This window comes from Nestor notabilis, unplaced genomic scaffold, assembly GCF_000696875.1.
Source record: "Nestor notabilis isolate BGI_N333 unplaced genomic scaffold, ASM69687v1 scaffold31953, whole genome shotgun sequence".
Taxonomy (NCBI): domain Eukaryota; kingdom Metazoa; phylum Chordata; class Aves; order Psittaciformes; family Psittacidae; genus Nestor; species Nestor notabilis.
This window is the reverse complement of record NW_009923864.1, coordinates 1-17,377: the sequence shown is the minus strand read 5'-3', so window position 1 is coordinate 17,377 and position 17,377 is coordinate 1. Positions and strand designations below refer to the sequence as shown.

Below are 17,377 nucleotides of genomic sequence, written 5' to 3'. Positions count from 1 at the left end.
GCCTCAGGCCGCGGCCCCCCCGCAGCGCTGTCGGGAGCGTGTGGTGCGCTGAGGCACGTCCAGGGCTGTGCTGCCGCGGGGGAGAGAGGAGGGGGCGGCGGCCCCGCGGAGCCTGTAACTTCAGGCGTGATCCGTGGAGAAGGTGAGGGCGAGTCCTGTCAGGAATGTGGGGCTCCTGTGGTACTGAGTTTTCAGTGTGGGGTCGCTGGTGGCTCTCTTGTCAAATCTGGAGTTTTTTTTGTTTCTTACCGCTTCAAGTTGAGCTTGAGATGTCAGGTGAATTGCAGTGGGGCTTTTATTTACAGTATCTAATTGAGCTGTATCTACGCAAAAAGTGCCAAGGGATTTCAGTTGCAGGGCGTGTCACTCCTCATAAATGTGCTCTATTTCTCATGGTACCAGTAGGTTTGTTTAGTATGAAATCTGTCAAGTCCTATGGAACTGCTTTCCCATAGAAAAATACTTCCTTTCCATATGGCCGTGTTGTATAAAGTCAGTGGTAGTTTTGATTGCCTGGGAGGCTGTAAAGCTAGGGCATGTATTTCATGTTGTCATTCCTGTTACGTTTAGGTGGCTGGTTTAGCCTGTAGCAAAAGATGACATTGCTGTTCTGTCTGTTGGAATTATAAGATATTGATATAGCTGCTGGAAAAGTTGTCTTTTCTGTATGCCGTGGTCAGTTTGGCTAACCTAACTGTATGGCAACTTTCTGCCGTTGCACCCATTCCAGGAAACACAAAGGAAGAATAAATTAAAGCATGTTGTTTGTTTCTGGTGAAACAAAAAAAAGCATTAAGGGCCCTCTGACCAGATCTTGTCATATATATGGCTTTTATGACAGTCCTCCTGATTGCTCTTTACCATTCACAGCTGTCATTGTAAAAGAAAATGGGAATACTTGCCACCTCTGCCAGTGCAGTTGAACAGAGTGGTAATTCCTTCTAAGGAAGTTCATGTAGAACTCCAGAGCTTCTGTTGCTATTAATACCATTTTAAGAGTTTTGACTATTTATTGGTTTCATTTGGAATCTGGAAAGTACCTGTGATTATGTAGTAGATATTATGCTAAATTTTGGGTTAAAATTGTTTGATGTTTAATTAGTTGTGTGCATGTTTTCTTTACTTCTGGAGGGGAAAATGTGATCTCTGATTATAAATAGCTAGAGGTAGTCTGGCTTCTCAATAATGATTGCTTTTGAGGGTAGGAGAAGTATTAATTCCTGCAAGATAACCCATTTCTACACTTTTTGCATCTACTTCCACTTTGTCTTCAGTGGTCCGCTGGGAGAATAGCAGCTATATATGCATGTAGCTGTCTTAAAAGAAGTCACTAAGCGTGTTCACCAGCAGGATTATAATATAGTGGTTTACTTTTAATAATTAAATTGAAGTGCATGTTTTGCCTTTCAGATTAAAGAGCAGAAGGTTGTAGTTGATGAGCTGTCTAATTTGAAGAAGAACCGGGTAAGTATTTACAAATTTGCTTTTGACTGTTTAATTTTAGCATCAGAGAAATAAATGTAGAGACAAGAGGGGAAACAAAATTGGAGCACGCTGTCTTTAAATTTGTTTTAATACAGATTTTAGTAAAGATGTGGTCTGCTGTTCTCAGAATAATTTGTCCTCCGAATGATATGATTATGTGCACTTGTACTATAACACAGTATGTTGTTGGAGATTTTTGCCTGTCTTATCTGAGTTCTTTCGTTAAGATGTTTGAGTTGATCAGAGGACTTCATGAAGTATTTTTACTTTTCATGTGCATGTGTTTTAAAATAGAATGGTAGCCCTCATGTATGAGGAAAAGAGAAATGCAGACTAGTCATGGGTTGATCATGAAATGTTGTTGATGATGTAACATTAGAATGTTGGTGTTGTCAGGGCAGAAATTGTCCTGGCATAAAACTGAAGGGGTATATCAGTGAATCTACATCAGTTTCTCTTGGAGGGTGGTTGCCAGAGTGTCTTGCTCTGACCTAATGCAGTGTTGGTTTTGTTTTACAGAAAGTTTATAAGCAGCAACCCAATAGCAACATATTCTTCCTCGTAGACCGAACAGAAACGCTATCTCAATGCAAAAGTAAGTTTGTAGTCTAAAAGTTGTTCAAATAGTTAACTATTTAAAAGCTGTAAATGATTGCAAAGGTGTGTTAAAATGAAAAGCTGGCAATTGTGTATCAAATACAAAGTAGACTTCAGACATGTGCTTGTTTTTCTGGATTGGATAAATGTGAAAATGTTATATGGATATGATAAAGAACAAGTGCTGCAGGTGTAGGAAGAGGGAGAATGCCCCACAGAAGAGCTGCTATTCTCAGTGCCCTTTGGGAAGCTGTATAGTGTTTTGTCTCTTAAATAAAAATAAAAAAGCCTAAAAATTGTGTGGGATGAGTAGGAAGAAAATAATACTAGTTAAACTGGAGGTTAAGTTGTAAATCTTTAGGTATTTGAGAGAACAGATCTGTGAAATTATGAAGATAGGAGAATGAATGATAAAGAGAGTTGATGGTTGAACAAATGTTAGAAATATGTGACTTTAGCTGTATGAATTTATTTTCTGGAATGAACAATTTCTACTTTTATTTTCTTCCCTTGTCAACTCACTACTTACCAGTTTATGAAACTGATTATTCATGTATTTCTTACACAGATACATTAGATGAATTAAAGAAGGCACATCAGGAGATGGAAAATTCAGAAAAGACTAAAATCAAGAAATAGTCCATCTGAATTCAGCGTCACCATGTGTGGTATTTGTTGCGTTGTTACCCTGTGTAGCCAGCATGCTACTCATGATTTCTTTAATGAAGACGTACTCTGCCATCTTAGAAGAAGAGGACCAGACAGTAGCCAGCAGTTGATAAAAACTGTGCCTGCTCTCTCTTATGAGTGTCTGTTTTCTGGCCATGTACTTCACTTGAGGGGACTGGTGACTCCTCAGCCTCTGGAAGATGCCAGTGGCAATATTTTTCTTTGGAATGGAGAAATCTTCAATGGAGTGCATGTAGGAGATTTAGAGAATGACACTGAAGTTATGTTTCATCATCTTGCATTATGCAGTAGTGAAGAGGACATGTTGTCACTCTTTTCATCAGTTCGAGGTCCATGGTCTTTTATTTATTATCAAGCATCTAGACACGTTTTATGGTTTGGTAGAGATTACTTTGGTCGCCGTAGTTTGCTTTGGCAATTCAGTAATGAGGTCGACAGTGCTTTCTGTCTTACATCTGTAAGTGTCTATTGCGAATCAGGTCACCAATGGCAAGAAGTCCCAGCATCTGGAATTTTCAAAATTGATCTCAAAGCTTGCACAGCAACTAAATCTTGGTCTTTAATATTGTTTCCATGGAAGTACAGCTGCACAGAGAAAGCAGCAGAAGAAATAGTCATTAATGTTCTGGACCAAGTTTCAAAAGACTTACCAAACCACATACGTGTTGTGATGAATGAATCAAAACTGTGTCTCAGAGCACCAGTTGTCCCCTTAAATAAAACAATTTCTGAAGCTTCAGGTCAATGTCCAGGCACTAATATTAGCAACATTAGTCATACAGTTTCTGTAGAAACCCTTCAAGATTTTCTTGCAGAGGAGCACAAGAAAAAGTTAGTTTGTCAGTTCATTGATGTTTTAAATGAAGCAGTAAAGAGACGGGTTTTATCTCTCTTCAGAGCTGAAGATCAGGAAACAAGAGAAGTTCCAAGCCTGTCTAACAGGAAAGCACAAATTGCAGTGCTCTTTTCTGGTGGCGTTGATTCCATGGTTGTTGCAGCCCTTGCTGATAAACATGTACCTTTGGAGGAACCAATTGATCTTCTCAATGTAGCTTTCATGCTGAAAGAACAAGCTAAGCAAAAGGGTACCTCTAAAAACCATACCAGCTGGGAAGTACAGCTTGATCCGCTTTGTCTGCAAGAAAGTTGTCAAGATCTTGATGCTAAAACTCGTGCTTGTTTCTCTTGCTTTGATGTTCCTGACAGAATCACTGGTAGGGCAGGACTGAAGGAATTAGAGGCCATTAACCCTTCAAGAACCTGGAACTTTGTGGAGATCAATGTTACACCAGAAGAGTTGAAAAAAATGCGACAACAACGCATTAATCACTTAATTTATCCACTGGATACAGTCTTGGATGACAGCATTGGCTGTGCAATTTGGTTTGCTTCCAGAGGGGAGGGTTTTATTAGTAACCAAGGAGAACTGAAACCATACAGAAGTCCTGCAAAGGTACTGATATTTGGTGGTGGTGGTATTTTCTGCCTTGTGCTTGACCTGTGAATGTAAAACCAGTTCTATTGTTTCAGAAGTCAGAAAGGGTCTTTAATATTCATAAGGCTTCTGAAATTCAGTGCCAGAATGTACAATAGTTCTATAATTACAATCTCTATGTAATTCTGGAGTTAAAAACTGCATTCAGTTCTTCTATGATGTAATGTGAATGGCTTTTAATTGAGCTTGAATAAGCAGCAGTGTGATTAGGAAAACAGTAATAACCATCATCTATGATCTTTGGTGTTTCAGCTCCAGTAGTGGGTGAGAGTTCTTTAGTCCAAATTGAGCAGTTTCACAAATTTAAAGTTAAATGTTAATGAATTATTAAATAATAGTTTTGTGCCACCATTCCAGCCCTTGTAAAACTATTATCTTCTTCTTTAGGCACACTATTCATGTGACAAAATAGCAAAGAGTAATGGCAGAAAAGATGACTCTTGGAATTGTTTCTAATTAGTGTCTGATCGAATAGCAGAACTATAAAACATAGCTCTTTTCCTTTTGTAACTTATTTTCATGTATTTAGTATTAAGTAAAATCTTTTTAGTAACTAGATGATTCTGTTGGGAATTTGACTCTTGTTTCTTACTTCCTAATTTACTGATGTTTGCATAGGGAAGAATAAAGTGATTAATTTCAGGAATTTGCAGTCCACTGCTGCCTTTGCTTTTAGAGATTCCTGTTACTTCCCTACTAATGGCTAGATTCTAAAACGACAAAAAAAAAAAAGCCAACCAACAACAATAAGCCCCCCAACAAATGCAGTAGTTTGCTTAAAAACTGCTACAGAACACAGTTGACTTAGTTGACTGATCTGCTTCAGGATGCGTGTTCATCTCATTTGCAGAACACACAAATTCATTTTAGGTTTAGCATATGTTGAAATAGGCCATGAGTTAATAAAACAAAAGTGTCATTTCCCCCATCAGGTACTTACTGCTGTGCACAGGTAAAAAAGCAGTTGACCACTGGCTGGTGTCAGATGAATAAAACACACTTGACTTCCACTGTTACAGTTAAGTGCCATTGAAAGCATAGCAGTGGACCAGCTAGAGTAGTGTTTTTTCCCTTCATAACATTTTATGTACTTGCTGATAGACAACGATTTAAAGACATTTTTACATTGTGTAATGCAGTTACTAACCCAATACCATAAATTAGTAGTAATCTGGGTGTAACTTCTTAGAACATACGATCTATTGCATCATCTTTGGCAGCATTTTTTTATAAAGGCTGGTGTTTATCAAATGCGCTTTATTGTAATAGAAACACATTCTTCAAAGATAACTGGTGTATTTGTGAGGCACAGAACATTATTTTGGTGGGGTTTTCCTTGCATCAGTAGAAATGTGTGTATTTTTAGGTCTGATTGTGAACCTATTTTAAGTTCTAGTGACTTTGTTTAGAACTCTTTCAGGTTCTGTAAATGTGTAAGGCACATCCCATCAGGATAGGTAATATATTTAGATAATGTGTATTGAAGTTACTCTCCTTAAGATGCAGTTAAACATTTAAGATGTTACATGTTATTTACTTGTGTAGATACTAAGAAATATTTCTTTTATTGTGGTTTCTTAGGTTGTGCTTACAGGCATTGGAGCAGATGAACAGCTTGCTGGCTATTCTCGACATCGTGTTTGCTTCAAAAAACACGGCTTCCAGGGTCTGAATAAAGAACTTGAGATGGAGTTAGATCGCATTTCTTCCAGAAATCTTGGTAGAGATGATAGGATTATTGGTGACCATGGAAAAGAAGCCAGGTATTACTGTTTTAACTTGAAGCAAAACTGGTTTTGCTGATAGATTCTGCTTTAACATTAGCCAGAGAGCGTAATTGAAACTTCTCTGCATTTTATCGTCTGAAGTTCTGTTGCAGTTTTGTTAATGTATTTATGTATGGTGTGGGATGATGCCTGTCCATGCAGTACAGGCATCATCAGTATCTACTTTGTTTTCTGGCTGCTAAGTTGGAACAGTTAAAGCAGCACTTTTTTTGTGGTTACTTCATCCATGCTACCACTTGCTACTGGCAAAAAAATTCCTCAGGTGTTGTGCAGTAGCATTGGCCACTCAGGTGCATGAAAGGTCCTTTTGCGTGATCTTTGTGCCAGTGTTTTTCCAAATCTGTTCTTGGTTGCACATTTTCAGTTTAGCAAAAAAACTAGTTTGACTGGAGGACAGGCAGTGCTGTTAATCACGCATGTGCTTAGATCTTAATGCCTGGAGTTCAGGATGTTTTCAGAATTTGTTGTGTAAATATTTTTGTTTCAAAGTTACAGTGTAGCTTCCTACAATATATGTTAATACTTAGAAATTCCCTTGAAGTGTTACATTAATATTTGTCTTGCTCTTCCATTGTATTTTCTGATTTTCGTCACAGTTTTTGTTTTGTGTATTTCTGATGCTTGTTCTTACTCTTTGCTTCACTTTTGAAAACTTCCAGACTTCTGGATTTAAACGTGATATATATTACATTTTTCTTTCTCCAAGACAGTGTTACTGCTTTTGGAGATGTACCTCATTACTGTGACACTAACATTAATGATACATCTGCAGTTAGGAATTGACAGATTCTGAAGTCTTTGCATGTGGTAAAGGGGAAAATCAAAACTGTTTTGAAGTATTTAAAGGGTCTTTCCCCATGTGCATCTTTCCTTCAGGTTTCCTTTCCTTGATGAAGATGTTGTTTCATTCCTCAATTCTTTGCCCATCTTGGAAAAAGCTGACTTGACTTTACCTCGAGGAATTGGTGAGAAGTTGCTTCTGCGCCTTGCAGCGACAGAGTTTGGCCTCACAGCCTCGGCCATTTTGCCAAAAAGGGCTGTACAGTTTGGATCTCGGATTGCAAAGCTAGAAAGCAACAGTGAAAAAGCATCTGACACATGCAGCAGACTGAAGTCATTTTCAGTAGATGAACTATAAAGCTACATCTTGAGACCTTGCACTTACTCTATATGCAATTTCAGTAATCTTCTGGAGTTTTCTTAAAATGTTTGGTCTATTTTTTACACACTTAGACATTATTATTAAGCATGAAAGTAACACACATAGATGTGAACTTGTACTAGAGACTCATGAATGTGTTCTTGGAGGGGAAAAGAGGATAGCCAGAAGTTGGCTTTCCCACCCTTCCTAACTGATGTCAGTGATGCAAAAAGCATAGTGGATCTGTCCGGTCTGCCACGTATATTTAATTCAGTACAGAACATCTTAGAACAGGGCTGGTCCTGCAGCTGTGCTTTAGGAGAGGGTTTAGGCTGTGGTTTTAGAAGGGAAGGTGCAGTGAGGAGCTGGCCTGGGATGCCAGAGCCAAAAAGAGATGAGTCTTAGTCCTTGTTGCCTCTTGGAGATCTGCGCTTTAAGCATCATGCTTGCCCTTTCATTGCCTTAGAAACAGAGACCCCACATACCCCTGGGTGCTTTGGGGCATCCTGTGCAGCTTGCAGTCCTTGGCCAGTTAAGCAGGGCTGCACTGATTGGTGTTCCCCAGCACTGGGCTCCCTCTGCTACTGGAGAAACTGGGAAGTTCCCTCCAGACTGTTCCTTGTCCCTCCTTGGCTTCCTAGGTTGCCTCCTTTTAGCTTTAGGTTGGCTACTTTTATGTCTAAAGTTGCAAAGCATCCATTGTGTACTTCAATTGATGTATGAATGGACTTCCTCTGAAGAAAAACATGAGTTAGCTTGTCTTCCTAATTGTGTATGGAAGGATTGCAAAGTTAATGTTAGAAAGACTGGATATGTGCTCTCCAGTATTTGTGGTAAGATTGGAGTTTAGTACTCAACATGCTACCTTACAGTTCTAGTTTTTGTGCTTGTCCAATTAAGTAGAGAAAGGAAAAATACCAGGGGAAAAAAAATCAATTTTTATACAAAGCATAATACATCTATTTCTACGAAGTATCTCTGAGGGTTTAAGTAGATGTTCAAAATAATTGTAAAGTCTGTAAAGAAATTATTTATTAAAACACTTAAGTTTCAGACTGCTTCAAAGCACTGGTGGCTTTCTCGCTGGTGCTCTGAGGAAAACCGACTCCCTAGTACTTTACCCTGGGGTGTTTGCAAGAGGTCTTGAGTTGTGCTTTAAAGCAGGTGGAGGCTGGACCAAGAGGAACATTCGGCTGATGAAATACAACTGTTGTTTATTATTTATTAGCTCTGTAGTAGTGTTGGAGTGTTCCTAGAAGTTAAGTGTCACTTGGGGCCCTGAGAACAAAAGTTGTGCTTTTTGCACCCAGGCATATAGTTTCTTTTCCAAACTACGAGGCCTCTGATATTCAGAGAAACATGAGAAATAATTCTGCAAGGCTTCTATATGATTTTAGGTAGTAGTTTTAAAAAGAAACCATATAATTTGGCATTGCTAAACTTTTCCATTTATCCAGTTATTCATAAGAAATTAATGTATTATTTATAGTACACTTACTGTAGAGTTTCTTGACCAAATGTTTGGTTCTGGGGAGGGTGGGGTGGTGACATATTAAAATGCTTGATGGATTGAAATCACATTCTGTAACATTTTAGAGCATCCTACAGGAATGTTACTGTCTTTTAATTGTGGCCTTAAAAATTTTGTTTTTCCGTGAATACTAGCACAGTTCTTGATTAAATACTATTCTCTCTCTTTTTCAGTTAGCCTCTCTCAAGTACGGTGTTTTAGAAACAGGAGAATTATTCTTGAAGAATGCCTAGGCCTGACAATAGTAAGCTTAATAAGCTCATGAGGCAACCTGCTTGGCAAACTTAGCAGCACAGGTAAATGCTAGTACCTTGTTTGTGAAGTCTAATAAAAGTAAGTAGTAAGAATTAATTACTACCATGTCCTCTAGTTGCTAGCTTACAGTGCTCAGTGGATATTCCCAGAGACACTGCTGAGCCAGCTAAAAAAAAACCATGTACCCAGACAGCAATTTTGCTAGCACTCATAGATTCAGATACACCCTGATACTAAGTCCGTCAGAGTTTGTGAGAATTAGCTGTTGGAATTTGCTGTTGAAACCTTCCATCAGTTCAGATGCAAATTACTCACTTCCCGTGAGCTTCCTCCAGCCGATGTAAAAGTTTTGATGGGTGTTAACTACATAGTAGAATTTTGGAGCATATATACTCAGAGAAGTGTGTCTGGATCTGAAGAGTTTCCGTGCCCTAAAATGAGCATTGATGCAGATGGGAAAACCCAAACAAATATCCTTTGAGTTTTGTTGAGGATGCAAGTACAGAGGTCAGCACTAACATTCCTATTAAAAAACTACTTAATATTGCATGTAGCTTATACATGTCGTTCCTAAAAGGTGGGATTGTTACTTGAAAAAATGCAGATCACTCGATCTCATGCAAAATTATAAGCTGATAGGAAATACTGTAAATGAACACATTTCCAAAAGAGCTCATCTTCCACTGTGGTATTGAAGAGATGGGTCAGATCTTCAAGAGTCCACTGGACTTGTAAGTTCCCTCTAACGATGACAAGAGCTGCACTGTTTTAGGCAGCCTCATCCTGCAGCAAAGAAACCCAACCCCATTTTTCGTTATGTGTTATGCCTATAATAAAGACCAAATGTAGGCCTCTCTTAGCACTACGTTATTGATTCATATTAGATTTGATTCCATTACAGTTCTACAGATCTATCTCATTATTCCTACTTGCTATTTTGTATTTGCTTGTCTTGAAGTATACTAGTCTAATTTTTATTTTTTTAAACCACAGAATCTCATATTTGCAAGTAGGTTTTCAGAAGTGCCAGCAGCTGCTTTCAAAACAGTGTAAGCTACAATTTAACCACTTCCTTTTGTACAGAATGAGACACTGAAGCAAACCTTTGGAGACATTGTGTGCTCTATAATCACAGTTCACCAAAAGCCATCAATAACTACTCATTGAGCACAGATTTTTCAGACAATTGTGTAATCTGTTTTATTTGATGTAGTGAAATAGACCAGGAAATTGGCATGATAGCATTTCCAAATCCTTGATACAAGACATCTCCACTTCAATATTTAAAGAAGTCCTTTATGTAATTACCTGGGGCATTGTTCCCATGTATGTGTTTTGGAACAGCTTTAAGTAATTTTTTTAAGTCAAGAAATCATTTTTGCTGTGTAATCTCTCAGTTAATTGAGACAAACATAACAGTGATCTATTAATTGTATTTATAGTATCACACAAGAAAGTGTCTGGTGTTAGAATCAAGCGCTCTGGTCCCAACAACAGTAGTTCTTGGGGGCTTGGCACACACTTGAATCACTTCACCTCCAGTTCATAAGGCTGCATCCCTCATGGGAAATCTGAACTGCATTTTATCAGTATTGTCTCACTAAACAGCTTTTTAGAGATTTCTTCCTCCTCGCTGTTCAGAAAGTTTGGAAGCAGGGAGGCTTTTGAGCAGCAAGACTGTCTGGCTTGTTGAGCCCAAGGAAGGTACAACCAGCACTAAAAGATGAGGTAACTGAGACATTATGTGTAATATGGAGAGAAAAAGGGTTTGCTCATTGTTAGTTTCACAAATTCCCATCCTTCATCTATGTTGAAATCAGTGAGTCAGATGTATAAATACTGCTTGATAGGGCCTATGAAAGGTGGCAGTGTTCAAGGCCAGGTTGGACAGTCTTGGGTGACATGGTTTAGTCTGTGATGTCCCTGCCCATGCAGGGGGGTTGGAATTAGATGATTTTAAGGTCCTTTCTAACCCAAACCATTCTATGATTAATTGATACATTGCTTTGCCAAGAAGATAAACTACTTAACAATACAGATAAAGTACTTTACCAAAAAGTAAATTACATGTAGTTGAATCTCATGAAAATGAGACTCCAGAAATGCTGTGTAACAAAATGTAGATACTATGTGCTCTTCCAATGCTTTTTTTCTTCCAAAAACTAAGTATTGGAAAAAAAAATAATGCATGTACCATCTTGCCCTCACATTAAAAATAAAAAAATATATAAAAATAAAAAAACTAGGTGAGTTGTCTGGCTGTTTATAACTGTCCAACAACTCCCAGTTACTTGTTTGTATTTAAACAAAGGCAGTTTTCAACAAATGCATTATCAGTTAGAAAACTCTTAATGAAGAGGTACTTAATACTTGATGTATTTATCCTAGTAAATACCATTGCCATGAATAATGTAAAAGTGTATTCTAGTGATTATCAAAAGGCAAGGTCAAATAACCCATTATTCAGATCAAAACTGAGAACATGCACCTTAATGCCTGACTTACACTGTGATCAGCTTTACTGAGCTGTTTATAAAAAAAGGAGAAAATTAAAAGGCAGAGGTCCCATACCCCAAAATAATTATTTGCTATACATAAAAATAGGCTTCTGACACCAGCAACAGAAAATGAGGTACCGCTGAAATTCAGTTGTACTGGCACAGCTAATACACACAGAGATCTTCTTGAAAATCTCTGCTCTCTCATGTTCACTTTCCGTAACACTTCAGTTGTAGAAGGTGCGATTTTTTTTTTAATGTGTAAATTACAATCCTTACATAAATTATTATATTGTTAAATTACAAACCTCACATGAATTACTACATTGTTAAATTGTAATGTAGTAGGTATTATAAATATATAAAGCTTACTATAAGTTATACAGTGTAAACAATGGAGATTTTTTCATTTGTGTATGTTCATATTTGTTAGAAAGTACACTTAATTTTTAATTGTGTTAATCCCTAGAACTCTCAGACATCTATGGAACAGTAACTAGAATCATTTTGGTGGTACCAGACAGCATTTATTTCTCTGATAGGTGATTTTCAACACTTGTAAACCCAAGTGCTGCCAGCAGATGTAACATCATTGAAACAGTTTTTAGTGAACAATTTATAGTTGCATTTACTTTACCAAGTTACGCTTTAAGATGCCAAACATCGTATCTTTTTTAGTCTTGGCACCTTGATAGAATCTTCTGCAACTCTTTTTGAAATATCAATTCCAAGGGGAGCTCTGAAAACAAGAGAATTATGTTATTTGTTAAAAATAAAGAACATTATTGCTGCATCCCACAGATGTGCACAGTCACAGACTTTGATACAATGAGCATGGGAATCAGCGCTTTTGCAGACTGCCTGCACTGTAACATTGTGTGACCATTAAAACGGTCCATCTGAAGTTGCACCTAGAAACATCTTTACATTGAGGACATGTTTGCATTTGTAGCCATTCCAGACTCAGGAGAAGAGACAGTTGTGACTTCAAAGCTGTTTTTTGGGGATGATTTTTTTGACTCTCCATTTTAGTTGATAATGCATTTTGCATCTCACTGATGAATGCAAGATACACTAGACATTCACAAGTATCTTCTGTGATAATCTTTAACAATGTATATAGCAAATAAAACTTATATTTTGTTCACTGAGATATATAAAAGAGAGTTATTTTTCAGGAAGTGTATTTTATCAATTTTTCATCCAAAAATTATAAAACAAGGGTTTTTTGCCCTGAGATCCAAGGCTGTTTTCCTGGAAATAGAAGGGAGTCAAATTTAAGACTAGCTGGTACTTTGAAATACTAGTTTTGTTTGGCCTTTAGCCTAGGATCTACTTCAATCCATAGAACAAGTATTAACTAACAAGTTATTAAAATAATCAGTACTATCAGTAAAAAAAAAAAAAGTATGATCAGATGCTGTATGTTAAATATATAATACATAATTATTTTTTAACTGATTCCTCACTATGAATACACAGTTGACTTGGAGCACTTTGATTTATGTCTACACTGACTGAGAACCTGGGGGGCTGTATTGTAGCTTAACTTGCTCCAGTTTTCCCAGCCCGCAATAGTAATGGGAAGATACACTGAACTGATACAATGGTAATTGCCATTTCTGAGCCAAAACACACATAAAAGCCAGACACCAGCATCTGCATTTCACAACTACATTGAAAAGGGAGTGCTGGTAACTTTTAAAGCTTACCAGCACTGCAAAGACACTCCTCATCAGCCTCTGCTATTCTTTTTAGTCTGCACCTCCTTCCACTTTCATTGGCCACAGTAAGTGAAGAAACAGACTGTGAACAAATCGAGTCACTTACTTTGGTTCATAGCGGATGCCTTCAGTACTGTGTAAAACACCGAGCCCTGCACGTAACCTTTCAATGCCATTCCTAAGCAAGAAAACAGTTATGTAAAAACGTTATGTCATAAGTATCTGAATATGCATACGTGGTTCAGTCACCATGTACAGAAGCTCTTGCCTCTGATGTCAGCTTTTAAAGAACATAAGAGAAATACATGCAAAGAGAAACAACTCTTACCATGCAATCATAACACCGTTATCAGTGCACAGTCTTGGAGGAGGACATAGAAAAGCAAAATCATTTACATCTGCCAAAGTCTGTAGACCTTTTCGGATATACTGGTTACTTGCAACTCCTCCTGATACAACCTGAGAGCAGTTTCAAAAAGAAAGAAGGCATTAACTCAAAAGTACTGATGGGTCACGCTCAACATTTAAAAAAAAGATTATCAGATGATGTTCTGAGGATGGCAATAAATTACACATTTGAAGATTAAAACATATCTTTGGAGATGAAAACATATCAGAAAAGGGTATGATAAGTGAGCTTTACTATATTGAAAGAAATTTATAGAATCATAGAATAGTCGGGGTGGGAAAGGACATTAAGATCTTTTAGTTCCACCCCCCCTGCCACAGGCAGGGACACCTCACACCAGACCATGTCACCCAAGGCTCTGTCCAGCCTGGCCTTGAACACTGCCAGGGATGGAGCATTTACCACATCTTTGGGCAACCTGTTTCAGTGCCTCACCACCCTCTCAGTAAAGAACTTAGATGTAACCTGAACTTCCCCTGTCTAAGTTTAAACCCATTACATCTTATCCTATTACTACAATAATATGAATAAAATGAATAAATGAATAAAAGCATAACTAGAACAGCTATCAAGTACTGGAGAGGACTAGGTCAAATTACATGGCCGATATTACTATGAAAGGTCAAATCAGATGGTAAAAAAAAATAAACTCTATCTCAAAACCAAACTATGAAAGACTATTGTAAATATTTGTATGACTATTACTTTAACCCTGGTATTTTAGCAATACATACTGACACCTTCCTCAGTGTCAGTATGTATTGTACTTTCTCAGGGAGAAAGTACAGCAAGGCATCTCCATCTTCAAATGATGTTACAGAGCCAAATATAAAAAGGGGGGGGAGGGGGAACGTATACCCACCAAAGTTGCATTTTTTGATGACAGTATGCTGTTTTTCATGCAGAACAGCATGGCTCGGTATGTCCGCTGCATAATATGCATAGCCACTGTGTGCTGCACAGCAGCAGCAATATCCTTAACACAGGAAAGGATCTCACCTTCTTGAATACCTATGGAAATGCATGATCAAATGGGTCTTCCCGAGTATGTATCATCAAAAACATGGTTTACATCCAACTTTGTTTAAAAATACCTTCTTCTTTTTCTTTTTGTGTAATGGTGTTATTGACAATGTTCTGAAGTCCAGAGAAAGAAAAGTCACAGTTACGATACTGTTGCATGGGGAGCCTTAACACTAGCTGCTGTCGGTTTCCAGTCTGAGCCAAGTGCTCTATCGCCTTTCCCCCCGCCATGCTGTGGCATTCGGGGTGCTTTCTTAAGGAGAGTCTTCTTGCTACCTAGGGAGATAATAAACAACAAATTTGGAACAGAGCACTACATTAACTCCTTCTGTAACTGCATTACTGTAGTCCATGGAGTAAAATTTGACATAACAAACCCCAATCAACATGCAATTACAAACAGGGCATGATAAGGATGAGCTGGATTTTAATTAGAAATGCAATTCTAGAACAATTTGGGCAAACATGAGGATCAACAAATGTTGCAGGAAACATTAATTACCCAATTTCTATGCTACAGGAAACACACACAGACTGCCATATTGTGTTACCAGTTAAACAGGAACAAAGTTACTTTCAGCCTTCAACAGTCACCTCTCTGATTCTACTCGCTCCCCCACTTTTTCAATTAAGACACACAAATACTGTTTAAAAACTCTGCATCTGTTGGATCACTTACAGTTTGTTCTCAATTTTACAGATAGTACCCAAGACCTGGAAAACTTTGATTCTGAAAGCTAAACCAGGCTTTTCAAACTGTACAAGAAACCCGGTAAGAAATGTTTTAATATGTATTGTTTTAAACCTGACAGCATCCATTAAAATATCTCTATCCATCTTCTCAAATTCATACTACTCGTTTATATAACGGGTGTCCATGAAACTTCCAACACCAGTTTTGGTTACGTTGTCTATTTGTTAAAAATCAATCTGCGTATGTTACAACTGATGCTGTGTATAGATTTTTAAGAGCTTGCTGTGTATTAAATGTATGGCATTTAAAAACAGAAAAAAGAGTAAGCTTACAGTGCACTGTATTCCTGTGCTTGGGCTGATGACAGTACTACTGTTATCTAGTGCAAAGACAATAAAAATCTAGATTTGCTTACGTTAAGAAGTACTACCTTATCCAGCATGTCCCCTGGTGCTATATCTATGGACTGTCCAAGCAGAAGGAAATCTGAAACTCCCTGTGCTACTGCCAAAAGACAGTGGCCTCCGGAGAGCAAAAGCACCAGGAAGGGAAATTCCAGGTGATGGGTCAGCCTGATGGTCAGGGCGTGAGCCTCCATGTGATGGATGGGTATGAACGGCTTCTGGTACTTGTTCACTAAGCCCTGGCTGTACTGCAGCCCCACACCAAGGCTCAGCGCAAGTCCTGGCTTGACTGTGGTGGCGACAGCGGTGAGGTCAGGTATGGAAACGCCACTGGCACCAAGCGCCTCTTTCACCACTCGCTCAATGTTTTCTCTGTGAAGCTGCTGTGCCACCACGGGAATTATTCCACCTGTTCTGGTAAAAACAAAGAACTACCATATATTTGTATTTCCTAACAGACAGAATGGCACAAAACCAGATTTCAAACACCTCTTAACCTTGCCAAACCCTGCCTGTCTCCTCAGTACATTCTCAATTGCCTTGTTTAGTGTCAAGGGCATCTCTGCACTGAAGAGAGCGTAATTATCTCTGGGAGGTCAGAAAAGGAAGCAACTTGCCTTTTTAGGGCACACATACCTCTTAAATGGATCTCAGCACTGTTCCAAAACAATGCCTGTTTAATATTCACAACCCCTCACTTGTCAGTCCATGCACTTAGCCACCAATGCCTACATTGGATTCATTTTCCCTTTAGAAATTGAGGCATTTGGTGGTTTTAACAGTAATAATGATTCCCTCTTTAATTCAAGCTAGACCAGTCTCTTTTTGAAAGAAAATACTGGAGCAAACTTGTTAAATAGACTGCATTTCTTTCCTCACCCATAGTGGTTTCTCAGGCAGGATGTGTTTTGGCCCAAGGTAGTCTTTACACCTACTCACTTAACTGGGTTTTCTGGAGAAGACTTTTATATGGAAGATACTACAAGTAAGAATGCCCATAAAATCATTAATAAGACGAAAGCTCCAAGAGAAGTATGTTCTTACTGCAAATGGACTTCCTTCTGACAGTGCAGCGCCTCCCCCAGAACGCAGCCGGCATCGTCCACCACGGCAGCGCCGGTGTCATCGCAGCTCGTCTCGATTCCCAGAACCAGCTTCCGAGGATGCCGTTTTCCAGAGGGACCAGATCTGCTTCTCAGCCACGCAGCTCGGCCGTGTTTAGCTGATTTCAGAAGGCTTTTGGCAATGCTGTTCATTGTTGGTGGTTATGTCTAGAAAAGAACTGAACAGTTTATTATTGCTGGAAGGTCTTCAAGCATATGTTCTGATTTCCTGAGCAGGTGGTACTGCTTTTCACGCTGTGAATGATCACACATGATATTTAAGACCCCACGAAAAACAAAACAGAAGATATTTAAGAGTTGGGCGCTACCGTCTTTTGTTTTACCTCAGCCATGCTTCAGGAGTAGCTCTTCGCCCACATCTGCTGCGTACAGTGCTTCTGCAGCCCTGGGGGAGAGCATCAACCCCAGCGTAAACCCCACCCCGCGGTGCGGGTTACCCAGCGCTCGTCTAATCCCCAGCTCTCCGCAGATTCACCTCCAGGCACCCTCTTTGCTGGCCCACCTTCAAGCGCTCACTTCC

The 17,377-nt window shown here is 38.7% G+C and overlaps 2 protein-coding genes across 2 annotated transcripts; one reads left to right on the top strand and one right to left on the bottom strand.

Moving 5' to 3' along the window:
• Positions 1-1,407: 1,407 nt before the first annotated feature.
• Positions 1,408-7,260, top strand: ASNSD1 (asparagine synthetase domain containing 1). Its single transcript, XM_010012361.1, has 5 exons — positions 1,408-1,464; positions 2,005-2,080; positions 2,651-4,225; positions 5,849-6,030; positions 6,931-7,260. The coding sequence occupies exons 3-5, from the start codon at positions 2,744-2,746 to the stop codon at positions 7,190-7,192; spliced, it is 1,926 nt and encodes a 641-aa protein (XP_010010663.1). The 5' UTR covers positions 1,408-1,464; positions 2,005-2,080; positions 2,651-2,743; the 3' UTR covers positions 7,193-7,260.
• A 4,834-nt stretch (positions 7,261-12,094) lies between these two features.
• Positions 12,095-16,989, bottom strand: OSGEPL1 (O-sialoglycoprotein endopeptidase-like 1). The gene is made up of 7 exons (XM_010012360.1): positions 16,778-16,989; positions 15,760-16,147; positions 14,707-14,911; positions 14,475-14,623; positions 13,532-13,662; positions 13,310-13,381; positions 12,095-12,218 (listed from the first exon to the last, which is right to left on the bottom strand). Exons 1-7 carry the CDS (start codon positions 16,987-16,989, stop codon positions 12,128-12,130), a joined length of 1,248 nt encoding a protein of 415 aa, XP_010010662.1. The 3' UTR covers positions 12,095-12,127.
• Between the last annotated feature and the right edge of the window lie 388 nt (positions 16,990-17,377).